The sequence below is a fragment of the Leucopleurus acutus genome (genome assembly GCF_964270905.1).
Source record: "Leucopleurus acutus genome assembly, chromosome: 17".
Lineage (NCBI taxonomy): Eukaryota > Metazoa > Chordata > Mammalia > Artiodactyla > Delphinidae > Leucopleurus > Leucopleurus acutus.
The window spans coordinates 42358270-42375299 of NC_139159.1; the positions used below are offsets into that span (position 1 = coordinate 42358270).

Below are 17030 nucleotides of genomic sequence, written 5' to 3' on the forward strand. Positions count from 1 at the left end.
TGCTCATTCTAACTCTCACGTCAATATGAAGCTATGCAGCATTTTATCTGACTAGGAGTCCTCTCGGCATGCTTCACTGATGGGATTCGTTTTGGATAAAATTCCCCACAGTTCAGCATCACCAGGGAATTGTTCGGGTTCTCTCTGAGTCACCACTTCTAATAACCTAGGGGCTATTATTACTCTATGATTAACAACAGTAGACAGATTTGCCTCTCATTGACCCTGTGACCTGTTTGACTACACTTGGGAGAAATGCTTCTTTGATGATGGACAAGCTCTTAGCTGCCTCGAAGATGTTAGTTTTCCATCTTGGACTGGGTTTCCCTGGTGTCCTTAACTTCCCTGGTATGGTAACTCTTATGGTAACTTGCATGGTAATAATTTGCAATAACTAGTCCCTTAGAGACTTTAAAGAAATCCATAAAATAAAAAAGGAGTCTTATAAGCTGGTTGTGCCTTTTTTCTCTCCCATAAAATGTCTATGCTAAAGAAAACTAAGGCATTCTGGTTCTGTGGAGCAGACATCTACCAGCTTTGTTTTAAATAGGATTTTTAGCAAGCTATTAGTAACAGAGGAAATGTCTATAAACATCTGTCGGCCAAGGTTTAAAACAGAGATGTAAGGGAAGAGGTGAGAGAAGGGCTCCCAAGCAATGCTGATGATAACAGCTCTCACCACCCTTCACTGTGCTTTGCAACTCCCAATTCCTCTCCTCCTTCCCTATCCACAAGCCACATTCCAATCTAGGCTTCAGGGAGAAGGGGAAGGGATGTTGCAGGTCAGTGAGAGACAGACTTGAAAGACAAAAGAGAGCAGTGGTTTGTTCAGTTTCACGTAGGAGGATGCATAAAGCTCTAATACTGGTTCTGTTACTAGCTTTTCTCAATTGAGTAAGATTTAATCGGACTTTTCAGAAAGGAAAAACCCAGTATACAAGCCTCTACTTTGAAACTGCAGTCACAAGGAGACGTTTTCAAAAGTCCATAAATCTAATTCTAATCGATAAAAATCAAAAAGGATCACATTCAGCTATGAGCTCTCAAAACTATTTCTTCGAGGTTTTGTGGGCAATTCTGTTGATTAGGTGATGCAACATAAGTCTGATTTCAGTAGATCATACTGTCACCCAGATGTTATGGCTAAAATGTCTGTACTATGGGTGATTGTCACTGTGCTTGTTTTGTAAGCAACCACTTCCTTGTTGAAGGAGACAGTCTCCTTTTGTTTTTATTCTTCCCCCACGTGCTCAGGGACGCCCATCAGGAGATGCCTTTATCCAGATGAAGTCTGCGGACAGAGCATTTATGGCTGCACAGAAGTGTCATAAAAAAACCATGAAGGACAGATATGTTGAAGTCTTTCAGTGTTCAGCTGAGGAGATGAACTTTGTGTTAATGGGGGGCACTTTAAATCGAAATGGCTTATCCCCACCGCCATGTAAGTTACCATGTAAGTTTTTCTTGGGTCTTGGCGCTATTCTACGCTATATGCTGGTAGGTGCTTAAGCTGCTTTCATAACTTTCTGTGCCCCTGGTTCTTTCTAAGGCAGGTGAGGTGGTTACGTAAGTCTTTCCCATCTGAAATCGGTAGTATCTGGTAATCATTTAAGACCTTGGTTGTGGACACCCATAATTAGAGATTCTACAAATACCTCCTTTCAAATTATATTCTTGCTTTTCCAGTGATAAGCACTTGATTTCTGAAGCTTAGTGTGCTCAAGATAAGCACTGACTCTGGGAGACAACCTGGCTATGTAGATATTTTAATACGTAATAAATATTACATATTAAATACATAACATTTAAAGGTAAAATAAGTATGGACAGATCCTTTTTTTTTTTCCTGCAACACATTAAGCTTTTTTGTTTTGTGTTTTTTAAAGAAGGGCGAGTTGATGCCCATTTTGCATTTTTAATTTTTTTGAGCAGTAAGTATTTTGGGGGAAGGATAACCTGAAGAGCATCCCTCTTGCTCTCCAGGATATCTGGAATGAGCAAGTTAGTAAAAAAAAAAAAAAAAAAAAAGCGTAAATAAATTAACCAAAGTTACCATTGGATCGCAGGATCAGTGCTTAATATCAAGCCATGCTGTTGCTCATTGGCACCTGGGTGCACGCCATCTGGAATCCTGTTTGAGAGGAATAAGCCCTTTAGTCGGGAGACCAAGTTCTGGTTTGTGACTAAGGAACATTTGGGGATCTGATGTTTAAAACTTGAATTTTCTGACCAAGTTTTCACTTTTGAGTAAGACATACCTTGTTAGGAAGCATGCTGGGTATGTTTAAAGAAAGTAGCACTTGGAATACAGTCCAAAGGTAACCGAGAAAGTAAACTGGATTATGTGCTTGATTCCAATAAAGTGGGGAGCGTTAAGACATCACTTACTAGTAAAGAGGGATCTACACCAATAAACCTATTTGATAAAGTAGTATTCCTAGGACATTCAGTAGGGCTTAATCCTTTATTTCCCTTGGAATGCCTAACTGCTAATGTTCCATTTATCTGCTGCTTGCTATTGGTGGATATCTAAGAGTTGATCATTAATGAGTATCAAGGTTTAAAAATTCATGATTGGGCTTAAGTGGATATCTTAATGTAATCTTAGTTGGAGGTTTCCTGTCCATAAACCACTGATAATATCAGTAACTTTTACAATTTCCCGTACTGATAATCTGTCAAGCATTATGAGATAAGGGAATTTCTCCATCATGTATAACCCAAATTCTTTTGCTGTGATATCCTTTCACTCCTCTCTTCCTGGTGGAAAAGTCGTCATTACAGACTTCGTAAGATTTTTACTTCTTCCCTTTTCCCCTTCACAAGCCCTAAAATAGTAATAATTTCCCTGGCAGTCCAGTGGTTAAGACTCTGCACTTCCACTGCAGGGGGCACGGTTTCAGCCCCTCTTTGGGGAAGTAAGATCCCGCATGCTGCACAACGCGCGGCCAAAAAAAAAAAAAATTTTTTTTTTAATCTAAATGCATTTTTACGTAAAATATATTTCCGTATCTTTTAATACTTTCTAAAAATTTTATTTAAAATTTGGCCATTTGTCAATTTCGTGGAAGAGTTCACTCATTAAAAAATCAGAATTCTAATTTATACATGCTAATATGTTTGTTCTACTGGACTTTTTTTTTCCTGCCAACTCGCTTTAGGTGACAATCTCTTTATGACTTAGGTGTCTCGGTTTGTTCTGTTTGTCCTTTTTGTGGACTCTTTTAGGCCAGGGATCATAATTTTAAAATTATCTACATTAGGTATCTACCATGTAGCAATTTTTGATGGGTATGAAGGAGGTACCCAAAAATTGAATATGAAATCAATATGTTGGTCTTGGGTTTTTTTGTTTGTTTGTCTGTTTTTGGTTTTTTTTGGCCGTGCCGCACAGCTTTCAGGACCTCAGTTCCCTGACAGGCGTTGAACCTGGGCCATAGCAGTGAAAGCCCTGGAATCCTAACCACCAGGCCACCAGGGAATTCCCAGGTCTTGGGTTTATGTACCCATATTCAGCTGACTCACTCATCTCCATAGGCATATAGAAGCTCGTAAGAAGAGCAAAAGACAGTAGAGATTTTCCTGTGAAAATTATCCAGTGGGCTTCAGCTATTTGCAACATATATTAGGTGGTTCTAGGTTTGAAAATTAAAGTCAGGAATTCCAAATTCAGTCAACCTCTCAGTTATCTCTTCTGTTGGGTGCAGATGGCTTGGAGAGTTGTGTTCATCCTACACATTAAAGCTAGTGACCAGCAAGTGGTCTGACTTAATGAGTTACTGGGCCTTGAAGATGTTGCATAACCAGAAGACAAAGGAATTCCATCCTTTCTACTTTCTATGTAATCTGAATCAACTGACTCTCAGGAAGACTTGCACATATATTTCTTCAGGGTTATCTCCCAGATGGGATTTTTTTATTTTTTAGACTGGTCTGAAGATGTAGATTAGCGTCAAAAACCCATCTTCCGGGTTGCCTTGAAGTGTACATGATCCAGAGTTAATCTACTCCTTTTAGGTCAGTTTACTCTGGCACAGTCTATGCTTTGGCATAATACATGGTCCTGGTGAATAGTGTTTTGTCATAACTGTCTTCATGTTGTCCTATAGAGTAGATAACAATATGAACTAGCAGCCTAGTGCTCAAAGGGGGAAAAAACCCAGCTTTTGGTTTGAAGTTACACTAAATGTCAGTCTGTCCCATGTTTCTTTCCTCAAAGAGTTACTTTGTGGTAACTGGCACTTAGGAGTGGGGAAAAAAAATCATGTGTCATGAAATGGCTGCGAAGACTTGAAAGTCCACTTGATACTGGTTTTTCCAAATTTCAGAATAAGAACCGTTCTTTAGGTTGACGGAGTGTGTGAGATTTGAGATTGCTTCTAGGTGTTATCTATATAACCAAAAGGAAGATGCTTGGGATGGTATACAGAACTGGTCTCTTTCTTTCGAATGTATATATTGAACAGCGACCTTGTAGCTTTAGTGCTAGCAGATGTGTCAACTACTACAAATATATCTCAAGGTCTCTCTCTTTGCTTATTTAGGCCTGTCTCCTCCCTCCTACACATTTCCAGCTCCTGCAGCAGTTATTCCTCCTGAAGCTGCCATTTATCAGCCCTCTGTGCTCTTGAATCCACGAGCACTGCAGCCCTCCACAGCATACTACCCAGCAGGCACCCAGCTCTTCATGAACTACACAGCATACTATCCCAGGTAAGACTCTGATGGAAGTGGAAATGAGGGACAGAAACAAAGGACTCCTTTAATAGCCGCTGCCTGAGTTCACGAAAGAATGTTGTCTGCCACGTTGAAGGTTAGCATGACCGGCAACGGTTTCTGGTCATATCTCGGACCAACAAGGTTGTTTCAAGACAAACCAAAATGTTTATTTTTTAACCATCTATTGACAGCATGATATTTTAGGTTACGTGTGTATACAACTTTCCATTTTTCCTTCTATTTTAGGGTTGTTAGTGAGTAGCACAGTAATCATTCTAATAGGGTGGCAGTATCATGTGAATGAATTACAAAACGGGAAAATCCATGATGATGACAATTATATTTTTAAGTACCATGAATTCATGTCAACCCAAAATAAATAAAAACTGTTGTTTTAAATTTTATAGGGCTTGTATTCTTTCCTCTCTAAATCTTTACTAACAAGTCCAGAATGAGATTATTCAGTACTTTATTAGAATCAACATATTTTAAATCTGATTATTTTTAGTTGTCCTCAATTTCTTAGAGGCAACAGGATATAATGGAGAGAAATTTGTCAGTCTGGAAATTGGGAGACCCGAGTTTTGGTCTCATCTGTTCTTCTACCTGAGGCAATTCACCTGACCTTTCTGGTTGTTACAAAATGATGAGGTCAGCCACGCTTTTGGAGTCCCTCCCAGGTCTGATTGCCTGTGATTCTAACTTGTATATATAATAACCTCTCGTTCTCAATTTTCTTTTCAAAAAAAAAAAATTTTTTTTTTTAAAGTCTTTGTTTGGACTTCCCTGGCGGTCCATTGATTACGACTCCGCACCTCCACTGGAGGGGGCCCAGGTTCGATCCCTGGTTGGGGAAGATCCCACATGCTGCAAAGCCAAAAAAAAAAGTCTTTGTTTAGCTACTAACCAGTTCACTTTATTAAAATAAAATTTTACTTTGGCACAAGCAATATTGCCCAAAAACTTTTGAAAGTATACCAGGCCTTGTTTTTTCCTTCTCAAGCTATTTAAAATAAATGTTTTGAGTACATCCACCAATGTGTATGTGAGGTTTTTGATAAGTGGCCTGGAACTTACCTATCTGATCTCTGTGTGGTTTTTTTTGTTTGTTTATTTGTTTTTTTGGCCTTGCTTCGTGACTTGCAGGATCTTACTTCCCCGACCAGGGATCGAACCCAGGCTCCCTGCAGTGGAGGTGCGGGGTCCTAACCACTGGACCGCCAGGGGATTCCCTGTCACACTGTATTTTTTATTCTCTCTCCATCTGCAGTTTCCCAATAGGGAGCAAGAACTTTGGAATCTTGGTAGCAGTGAAGCTGGTAGCCACTATTAATTAAATTTGTTTAATTTTTTTAGAAATTTTAAAAACATTCATTAATGCTATTGAAAATATTCTTTTTGTTTGTTTTGTTTTGTTTTTTGAAAATGTTCTTTATTCTCCTGGGGAAGAAGAATAGGGAGAAAGCCATGATAATCATCAGCTGGCCATCTTTTGAAAGCTTGAAAAAGGTCTCAGAAGCATGAGTAATTGTTAATTGTTCATGGTTGAGTACTATGTCAGACACCCAGCCCAATCCCAATCTGTCACCTTCTCTAGACCCTGTGACAGTCACTTGCTGGTAGTGGCTCTGGTTATAAGAAAGATCTCTGTCTTCTTGTCTGACACCATCCGAATGTCAGGAGTGGAATGCGTTGTGCCACTGGATGCCTGGTGCAATTTCTTGTGCCTATAATACACTTGCAAAGTATCCAATTCCACCATTGCCTTGCTAGCTGGACACTGTTAAAAGAAGGAATCTCTTAGAAATAGTTTTCCATCATGGTGAGATGGGAACTTGAGTCTTGAATTGAAGCCCCAAAGGCAAGCGGAACTGACATTTCTGGCTTAATAGCTCCTGTAATTTTGGGCCCCTGCTTATATGTTAATTTTTTTCTACTAGTGGTTTTTTTTTTTTTCTACTAGTGGTTTTAAAGTTTGTAATGTCCTCATTATTAAGTCTAAGAGGATAGAAGTAGTGAGTAAAAGTAGACTCCCATTCTACACAACACCAAGTCCAAAAGTAACCACTGCTATCAGTTTGATAACATACACGTATCTGTGTGCTTGTAAATAATGTGGCGTACTAACATACTGCCCACTGTTTTGTTTTGTTTGTTTGTTTTAACTTGCCAGTATGTCATTGACTTCTTCCCTAAGGAATATCTGTATATTTACCTCGCTCTTGTAACTTCCATATGATATCCCAAGAATGAAAATATATCATAATTTAACAATTCCTTTATTTCTATAGACATTTTATTTCATTTTTCTGTTAAACAAACTCGTATTGATCTTTAAATACTTCTATTTCTGTAGAACAGTTTCACAGGAGTGGGATTTTTAAATCAAAAGTCATGTATGTTATATTTAAATTAATATTTCCAAATAACTCCTGGTATGGTTCACTCTCAATTTACATTTCCCTAATTCTAGTGAAATTACTGACACAAAGTGTTCAAACATGGGGATGTGCTGTTAACCATACTTAAAATCTGTAATAATTTAAAAAGCAGATTCCAAAAACGATAAAATATTTTACAGTTTTGGGAGAAAGCCATTGATTTCTAACATCACATGACTGTAAGGCATTTGAGGCTCAGTGATGTAAATGTTTAAGTATATTTTGGCCTATTCTCTGATACGTAGGTAAGTGTGAGATAGCATACTTAGGCTAAAACAAGATATTAAATCAGAAGCTCTGGAGTTTGTCTCTTTTTAAATCAAAAAAAAATAAATTCCCTCCATTTTTTTTTATATTTCATTGAAGTATATTGATTTACAGTATTGTGTTAATTTCTGCTGTACAGCAAAGTGATTCAGTTATATATTCTTTTCCATTATGGTTTATTACACAATATTGTCCCTCCACTTTTTTTTTTTAATTTTTAAAAAATTTTTATTGGGCTTCCCTGGTGGCGCAGTGGTTGAGAGTCCGCCTGCTGATGCAGGGGACACGGGTTCGTGCCCCGGTCCGGGAAGATCCCGCGTGACGCGGAGCGGCTAGGCCCGTGAGCCATGGCCGCTGAGCCTGCGCTTCCGGAGCCTGTGCTCCGCAATGGGAGAGGCCACAACAGTGAGAGGCCCGCGTACCAAAAAAAAAAAAAAAAAAAAAAAAAAAAAAAATTATTGGAGTATAGTTGATTTAAAATGTGTTATCCATTTTTTAAATGAAATATGTCCGTTTGACTTGAGATTATGCAACATGTTCATTACTTTAAAACATCAATATGCTAATATTTTGCAGACTTTTAAAAGTATGCCCCTCAAAAAAAGTAACTGGTTTTACTGTTTTTAACTTTGAATTTATCTGGGCAAACTATAATTTAGTACCTCTGTGTGCGACATACTGGGAATATTAGGGTTAATAAAATATGGACCCTTTCTGGTGTAGTGTAGCTGACAGAGTTCATCCCTGTGCAAAGTCAGTGACTTCAAAGGGCTCCTTCAGCTAGCAGGCATTTGTTCTTATTTTATTTCCTCTAACTTGGTATATTTGGAGATAGAACCTATGATGGGTATTTCATCATAAGGATTTGGGTTACTTGAGGAACATTTAAGGAGAAAACAGTGAACCAGTGAATTGCTTTCTTCTTGTTTATTGTTAAATGAGTTTTTAGCAGTCTAAATGTGTGGCTGTAACAACAGCATCTTGAAGAGCAAGTGAAATTAAAGCAAGTGGTTCTATTTTCTGATTATGAACATTGGTTTTTCCTTTCACCCCTTGGAAGATTTCGGTTACCCAGTATCCCAGAGCTTAGCCCAGGGTACAAAAGAATTAGAAGGGACTATCTGTTCATGCCCACCCTGCTTATTACTCAGAACTCTGTTTTCACACCTTGTCTCTCCCATTACATAAAGTCCTACCTTTTGTTCTGACCTCTCATTTTTCTTAGAAAAGAATATTCTCTTTTGCATCAAAGCTTTAGCACACGTAAGAAACATGCTGAGTCTTCAAAGAAATGTCATGTGATTTAAAGAAAGATGGATTAACATAAATGTCTTTTGTATATCCGTTGCCTCACCTTTTGTAGGTGAGGCAACGGATATACAAAAGACATTTATGTTAATGTCTTTTATATGTTATAAATAGTAACATATCACCTTGAACCAAAAGAGAGGGCAAGGGATATTTGACATTTTTAATGAGCGATGCTTTATTTGCATACCCATGAGAAAGGTTTGGGAGGTGTGGGAGGGGACTTTTATTTTTTCAGATAACCATTACTTGTAAAATCATTCTTTCTACCCAAGCAATGAATACGTATATTTAGTAATATTGAGGCATTCTGCAATGCTTGGTTTGTTGTGTGGTGTTCTTGTATTCTATTCTGAAATTCTTTGCACCTGAGCCAAAAAGAATACCAAGCCTCTGAGAGATGCATGCATTTCCTATTTTGAACACTTGGCTTTCTTATTCCAGTTTCCTTTTGTTATTGAGATAAGTATAGGTTCACAAGGTTGTAACAAACAGTACAGAGGCATCCCATATACACTTTAACTAGTGTCTCGCAGTGGTAACATTTGACAACCAAATGTAAAGTTAAATTTACTTTCTAATTTACTCATTGAAAGCTTTCTTTTTTTAAGTATATATTTTATTTATTTATTTTTGGCTGCATCAGATCTTAGTTGCAGAACACGGGGTCTTCCTTGATGCATGTGGGATCTTTCGTTGCAGGACAGGCTCCAGAGCACATGGGCTCTGTAGTTTGTGGCATGCAGGCTCTCTCTTTGAGGCGCGGGAGCCCAGTAGTTGTGGCACGCGGGCTTAGCTGCCCCGCCGCATGTGGGATCTTAGTTCCCTGACCAGGGATCGAACTTGCATCCCCTGCATTGAAAGGTGGATTCTTTACCACTGGACCACCAGGGAAGTCCCAAAAGCTTTCTGATAGGACTAAGAAAAAGAAAGAATTCTTGTTTTAAAAAAATTCTTTTTATAACTTAAACATTTAGTGCCACAAATGCAAACTGGAACTCAGCATGCAGTGAAATTAGACTAGAACATTGTAACAATGCAATATTAATGCAATATCAGGCAATGTTGTTATAACGGAGAAGGACCAGATAATTTTTGTTGGTGGGAACAACTCTTTTTTTTCTTTAGTTTGAATGACATGGCTAAATGATGTAAGCAGAAACTGCTGTGGGCAATTCAGTCTGTACTATCAGTCCCTGAGAATTCAGTGTAGTTTCATGGAATAGTCATTTGTTAGTCTAAAGACCTTATTCATATGATGAGCACTTCAGGGAATTTAAAATATGCTTAAAATTCTTTTCAGCGTTGTAGAAAATTATCAAGTGCAGTGAACGTCAAGGAAAAAAGTTTTCATTACCCAAAACACTTGATTGATTTCAATGTGTAAGGTTTTTTTCCCTATGGATTTTTTTTTCTTACAAAATGGGGATGGTATTATACATGTTATTTTCAAGCATAACTTTAAAAGAATCTATTACAGAAATTTTCAAACTAACATAATTTGGGAGAATATCTATTACCCAATTTCAACAATATCAATATTTCCCAATCTTGTATCATCTGTTTCCATGCGTACCCTGCTATACCCTTACCCGCAGAACATTTTAAAGCACAAAAACCTAGAGATCATTTCTTTCACTTGTTGCTATTTATGTGCCCAATATATCTTTAAATTGAGCACCTTATTCTTAAGCATTAATGACTTTAGTTAAAGCAGAACTTAACTAAAACACATGTGTCAATGTTGATAAACCTATTTTGCCTCCATTGCCCTATTTAAGCATTTCCTTGGTATATCTTTAAGACATTACCTTGAAGTAGGCTAAAAGGAAAAATTGACATTTGTCTATGAATTTTATCTAATAATATAGAGTAATGACTTTTGATTTTCTTCACTGTGTGTTATGTGGTCTTTTAAGCCGCCTTTTTTTTCTTTTTCTTTCGGCTGCTTTGGGCCTTTGTTTCTGCACAGGGGCTACTCTTTGTTGTGGTGTGCGGGCTCCTCATTGCGGTGTCTTCTCTTGTGGAGCTTGGGCTCTAGACTCACGGGCTTCAGTAGTTGTGGCTTGCTGGCTCTAGAGCGTGGGCTCAGTAGTTGTGGCTCACAGGCTCTAAAGCACAGGCTCATTAGTTGTGGCGCATGGGCTTAGTTGCTCCGTGGCATGTGGGATCTTCCCGGACCAGGGCTGGAAGCCGTGTCCCCTGCATTGGCAGGCAGATTCTTAACCACTGTGCCACCAGGGAAGTCCCTAAGCTGCCTTTTTTTAAACCAAAAGCAAAATGGCTTTATTAGCAAACATTTTCCATTTAAGTTCAAAATAATCAAATCATAATAACCACGAAGCTAGAATGGGATTGCTTCTGGAGAGGTTCTGATCTGGAGGGGAGGGGTGTGATGGAGTCATACTGCTGGCTCTGTATTTGTACCTTTCAATGTTGTATGCTATTCCTATTCCAAAACAAGACAAAAGCTCATTTAAAAAACAGAACGCCAAAATAGTTTACAAAATAATAACTTCTGTAAATGTGCCTCTCTGGAAATTGTTGTCTTCTGTTACTTCTGTTACAAATGTCCACGGTTAACAGTGTGTTTTGCTTCCTTCTTCATCTAGATTTTTCATCAAAATATTACTTTTTAAAATGTCACTGTTTTCTAAGCATGTAAGAAGATCAGTTGTTATCATTTTATACTTTAAATCAAGCAAAAATATTACTTGTAAAATAATTTCTACTTGTGAGGGCAATTCTCGTTTTGAGTAAGCAGTCTGTAACTTTACTATGTATTTGGAGCACATTATGATAACTGTAGTGGGGGGGGGTTTTGTTTGTTTTTGGTAATCTTTGACATAATTAGGGTAAGTTAAGTTTAGTTACCAAACTATTTTGACAGTACCTAAATTTGCTTACAATTTCAGTGAAATAGATTCTTAGAAGATTTCTTTATTCCTTCCAAAGTGTTTTATATTTGTTGGTTACTTAAACTTTCTCCAAGAGGTAGATACACATGCACAGAGCAGCTTGTACAGCCTTTAGGAAGAGCTAACAGAAATTGAGAATCCAGATGTCATCATCGGTCCCTCTGCCTCAGTATTAAACTCAAAAAGAATGTTGAAAAGTCATCCTTCTTGAGATTGTTCATTTCAGATGAACAAGTTAGTTCAGAAATTTCCTACGTGAAAAGTGACTCCATCTTTTGCACTTGCTAGGATTAAAACATTGTTTCTCCAGTCACTTTCCAAAAATATATGGTCTTTGTAACACTAGGGGTGTTAATAACCTTAATACAAAGGCTCGGTGCAGTAATTTTGCAAGAAGTAGAAACCAGATTTCTTTTTGCAAGACTTCTCGGCATGTTTTCTATGTAACTGTGTTTTATGTGTTTTAATTTTCTATGTTTTTTATGTGTTTTTTTAATTAATGTGTTTTAGTTTTCTATGTTAATGTCCTCTCATCCAGAGGAGAGAATATAGTCTTCTATTCTTTTCCCTTAACCTCCTTTTCTAATAGGACAGATAATGCTTTGATTCTCTCTCCTCTAGAGAAATATGGCAGGTCCTCAAAATATGAATATTATCGTGCTATGACTACTTCTATTTTGGAATGCTACCTGATAACATCAGTGTTACCAATGTTTAGTAATTTGTAATTATTAGATGAAAGGGTGTTATGAGAATTATTTCCGATAGAGTATATATTGTGTTGTTAGACACCCTGGCCTTCAGTATTTTCATATCTTTCCCTGCTCTACAAAGAATTTTCTATGAGTTACTAGGATACATAGAATATTATAAAATTAGATTATGTAAATTAGGATTTGAAAAAATATAAGATAGGAAGAAATATTTGATAGTCTGACAACAGAATCTTAGGCAATTAAATTAATATTGGCATAACAATCATAGGCTCTGAGCAGGAGGAAACTTGAATTACAAAACTCATAATTTCAAAGGAAAGAAAGTCATTAATTCTCAGGGAAATATAGTTTTTCTCTACATTGGGTTTGAAAGTTTTTACCCAAATACGTAGAGAGAACATGGAGTACTGCCATGGAGGAAATCTTCACCAACTTTATAATGTAGTCACTGGTGTGCTTCATTCAGTAGTTTCTTTTTCTTTTTTTTTTTATAATATTTTTTTTATTTTTGGCTGCATTGGGTCTTCGTTGCTGCACGCAGGCTTTATCTAGCCGTGGTGAGGGGGGCTACTCTTCGTTGCTGTGCATGGGCTTCTCATTGCAGTGGCTTCTCTTTGTTGCAGAGCACGGGCTCTAGGCGTGCAGGCTTCAGTAGTTGTGGTGCGTGGGCTCAGTAGTTGTGGCGCACGGGCTTAGTTGCTCTGCAGCATGTGGGATCTTCCGGAACCAGGGATCAAACCCGTGTCCCCTGCAATGGCAGGCGGATTCTTAACCACTGCGCCACCAGGGAAGTCCTCAGTAATTTCTTAATGCAATCTCAGTGTGAATTGCTGAATGAATGTCAGCAGTAATGTCTTCATAACTGTGATGCTCTAGCAGTTTTCTGAATATAAACCTTTGGGGAGACCCCTCTTGTGCTATTTACTTTTTCCCTTCATTTCCTCTCATCTCCCTTCAGTTCTTTGCCATTCAGGCAACTCCAACAGGGTTTCTTACCCAGCTCAAGTGCAGTCTCCTTGTTAGTTTATGTGATGCGGTACAGTCCCTCCATGCACTGTAGGACCTCGGAGTTCAGGGTTACATTGACTCACTCATTTGGCCCCTAACCCGTTGGGTTCCTTTGTAGTTTTATCAATTTTTGATCCTCTGTCGCTTTTGAGTAGCAGTTACATTATTGTTACCATGTACACCTGAGACTGATAAATACTGACACTTGAGAATCTGAAACCTAAGTAAAGATAAAATGGGGGTAAAAACCCAAAATAATGACTTAAAATGAATGTTAGGATGAGCTACTGGCATAGTCTTGTTTTGATGGACAGCTCTCTTTTTGCCGTTATTTAGGGTGTGGTTAAAAAATTCCTTATCTTTCTCTAAACCACCGCCACAAAGCAAATGCACATAATTTTTACGTTATCCTTATTCTGTGGCGATGGCATAATCCATTTATTCTGTGGTGATGGCCTAATCCATTTATACTTTGAAGCTATTCTTTTGTTTAAAATTGTTTCCCGTATAACATACAGCACTCCTTACCATTCCTTAAATTACATGGGATTTGAAAAAGGCTAAGATTTTCTGATAACTGAGTAACTTTCCATGGAAAGCATTAAATATCTCAAACATTGACTGTAAATTGTACTTAACTGAATTGGATTAGTTGAAAAGTTAATTTATTTACTTATTTTTTTAAATAAATAAATTTATTTATTTTTTGCTGCATTGTGTCTTCGTTGCTACACACGGGCTTTCTCTAGTTGCGGTGAGCAGGGGCTACTCTTTGTTGCTGTGCGTGAGCTTCTCATTGCGGTGGCTTCTCTTGTTGTGGAGCACGGGCTCTAGGCATGTGGGCTTCAGTAGTTGTGGTGTGTGGGCTCAGTAGCTGTAGCTCCTGGGCTCTAGAGCACAGGCTCAGTAGTTGTGGTGCATGGGCTTAGTTGCTCCGCAGCATGTGGGATCTTCCTGGACCAGGGCTCGAACCCATGTCCTCTGCATTGACAGGATTCCTAACCACTGCACCACCAGGGAAGTCCTAAAAACAGCTTTATTAAGGTAGTTTACATATCATAAAATTAACCTATTTTAAGTATACAATTCAGTGGTTTTTAGTGTATTTACAGAATTGCGCGGCTAATTTTAGAACAATTGTGTAAACTAATTTTTAGATAATGTAACAATCTAATTTTAGAGTAACCCATTACCCCCAAAGGAAACCTGGTGTCCATTAGTAGAAACTCCCGTTTACTTCCTTTCTACCCACTTTACTTGCCCCTCCCCCATCCCTAAATAACTATCAATCTATTTTCTGTTTCTATGGATTTGCTTGTTCAGATATTTCATATAAATGGAATCATACCATATGTGGTCTTCCGTGACTGGCTTTTTTTTTTGGTGGCATTGGGTCTTCATAGCTACATGCGGGCTTTCTCTAGTTGTAGCGAGTGGGGGCCACTCTTTGTTGGGGTGTGCAGGCTTCTCATTGCGGTGGTTTTTCTTTTTGCAGAGCACAGGCTGTAGGCGCACGGTCTTCAGTAGTTGTGGCACGCAGGCCCAGTAGTTGTGGCTCGCGGGCTCTAGAGTGCAGGCTCAGTAGTTATGATGCACGGGCTTAGTTGCTCCGCGGCATGTGGGATCTTCCCGGACCAGCGCTCAAACCCGTGTCCCCTGCATTGGCAGGCGGATCCTTAACCACGGCACCACCAGGGAAGTCCGACATGTGAACTCTTAGTTGCAGCATGTGAGATCTAGTTCCCTGACCAGGGATTGAACCTGGACCCCCTGCATTGGGAGAGCAGAGTTTTAGCCACTGGACCACCAGGGAAGTCCCTGCACATTTTTAAATTGAGTTATTTTTCTTACTGTTTTTTAGTTGTAACATTTCTGTATATATTCTAGGTAGGAGAGCTTATATGACTTACAAATATTTTCTCCCCGTCTGTGGGTTGTCTTTTCATTTTCTTGATGGAGTCCTTTAAAGCACAAAAGTTTTAAGTTTTGATGCAGTCCAGCTTATCTATTTCTTCTTTTCTCACTTATACTTTTGTTGTCAGATATAATGCAAGGTCATGAAAATGTATTACTACATATTCTTTTTTTTTATTTTTTTGCGGTATGCGGGCCTCTCACTGTTGTGGCCTCTCCCGTTGCGGAGCACAGGCTCCGGACGCGCAGGCTCAGCGGCCATGGCTCACGGGCCTAGCCGCTTCGTGGCATGTGGGATTTTCCCGGACCGGGGCACGAATCCGTGTCCCCTGCATCGGCAGGCAGACTCTCAACCACTGCGCCACCAGGGAAGCCCACTACATATTCTTTTAAGAGTTGTGTAGTGTTAGCTCTTACACTTAGGTGTATTATCATTTTGAATTAATTTTTTATATGGAGTGAGGTAGAGGTCTAAATTCATCCTTTTGCATGTGGATATTTCATTGTTCCAGCAACATTTACTGAAAAGACTTCTTTCCTCATCAAATTGTCCTGGAACCCTCGTCAGAAATCAATTGACCAGGGAATTCCCTGGCTGTCCAGTGATTGGGACACCACGTTTTCACTGCCACGGGCCTGAGTTTGATCCCTGATCGGGGAACTGGGATCACATGGGCTGTGCAGCGTGGCCAAAAAAAAGAAAATCAATTGACCATAAATGTAAGGGTTTATTTCTCACCTCTCAAATTCTATTCTATTGATCATTGCCTACCCTTATGGGAGTACCACACCATCTTGATTACTGTAGCTTTAGAGTAAGTTTTGCATTTAGGAAATGTAAGTCTTCCTACTTTGTTCTTTTTTAAGAAAGTTTGGCTATTCTGGGTCATTTGTATTTCCATATATGTTTTAGCTTCAGTTTTGTCATTTTCTGCAAAAAAGCCAGTTGGAATTTTGATAGCTATTGCATCGAATCTGTACAATTTAGAGATAGTATTGCCATTCTAACAAAATTAAATCTTCTGTTTATGAACATGGGCTGTCTTTCCATTTATTTAGATCTTTTATTTTCTAACAGTGTTTCATAGTTTTTAGTGTACAAGTCTTGCTCTTCCTTTGTCAAAACTTTTTCCTAAATATTTTGTTCTTTTTGATGCTATTGTGAATGGAATTGATTTCCTAATTTCCGTTTTGGATTGTTCATTGTAGTGTATAAAAATGTAGTTAATTAATTTTGTGCATTGATCTTATATCTTTTAACCTTGCCAAACTGGCTTATTCTAGTAATAATTCAGCAAACTGTATTCGATTTTCTACGTATAAGTTTGCCTTCTCTCTATACTACCATTTTTACTCCATAAGTTACTTTATTTCTTGCTGTTTTTTATTTCAATAATCTGAAAGACCTGGAATTTAGGTTGAAAGAAAATTCTTATTCTCATGCCCTGTCAGATAGATACAGATTATTTAATTTTTCTTAAGATATCTTGTCTACAGCAGATAATCCTAGTGCAAAGAATAAAGATGTGAATCCCAATTGTATTGTGTTTTGGCTTCATTGGAATAGGTGCTACCCTACAGATGCTGAACATAATTGTCATTTATAGCCTTAAATTTCTAGTTAGATAACTTTTATTTTATCTTGGTTGTATTTTGAAGGTATTGGGTTGGCCAAAAAGTTCCTTTGGTTTTTAAGTGAAAATAAAAGACATATTTTTCATTTTCACCGAGACCTTTAT

The 17030-nt window shown here is 38.3% G+C and overlaps 1 protein-coding gene across 5 annotated transcripts in view; it reads left to right on the forward strand.

The window, feature by feature from the left end:
* The window catches only part of ESRP1 (epithelial splicing regulatory protein 1), a gene marked incomplete at both ends in the record, with an annotated part of 55654 nt that overhangs the window by 25500 nt on the left and 13124 nt on the right, over positions 1 to 17030 (forward strand). For 2 of the 5 annotated variants that reach the window (XM_082858963.1, XM_082858962.1), the window contains 2 exons: positions 1255 to 1441; positions 4545 to 4713. In XM_082858963.1, the coding sequence (XP_082715089.1) occupies positions 1255 to 1441; positions 4545 to 4713 (356 nt within the window). Of the gene's footprint in view, positions 1 to 1254; positions 1454 to 4544; positions 4714 to 6164; positions 6218 to 17030 lie in introns of all 5 variants that reach the window. The other 3 variants (XM_082858960.1, XM_082858961.1, XM_082858959.1) reach the window with 2 other exon arrangements.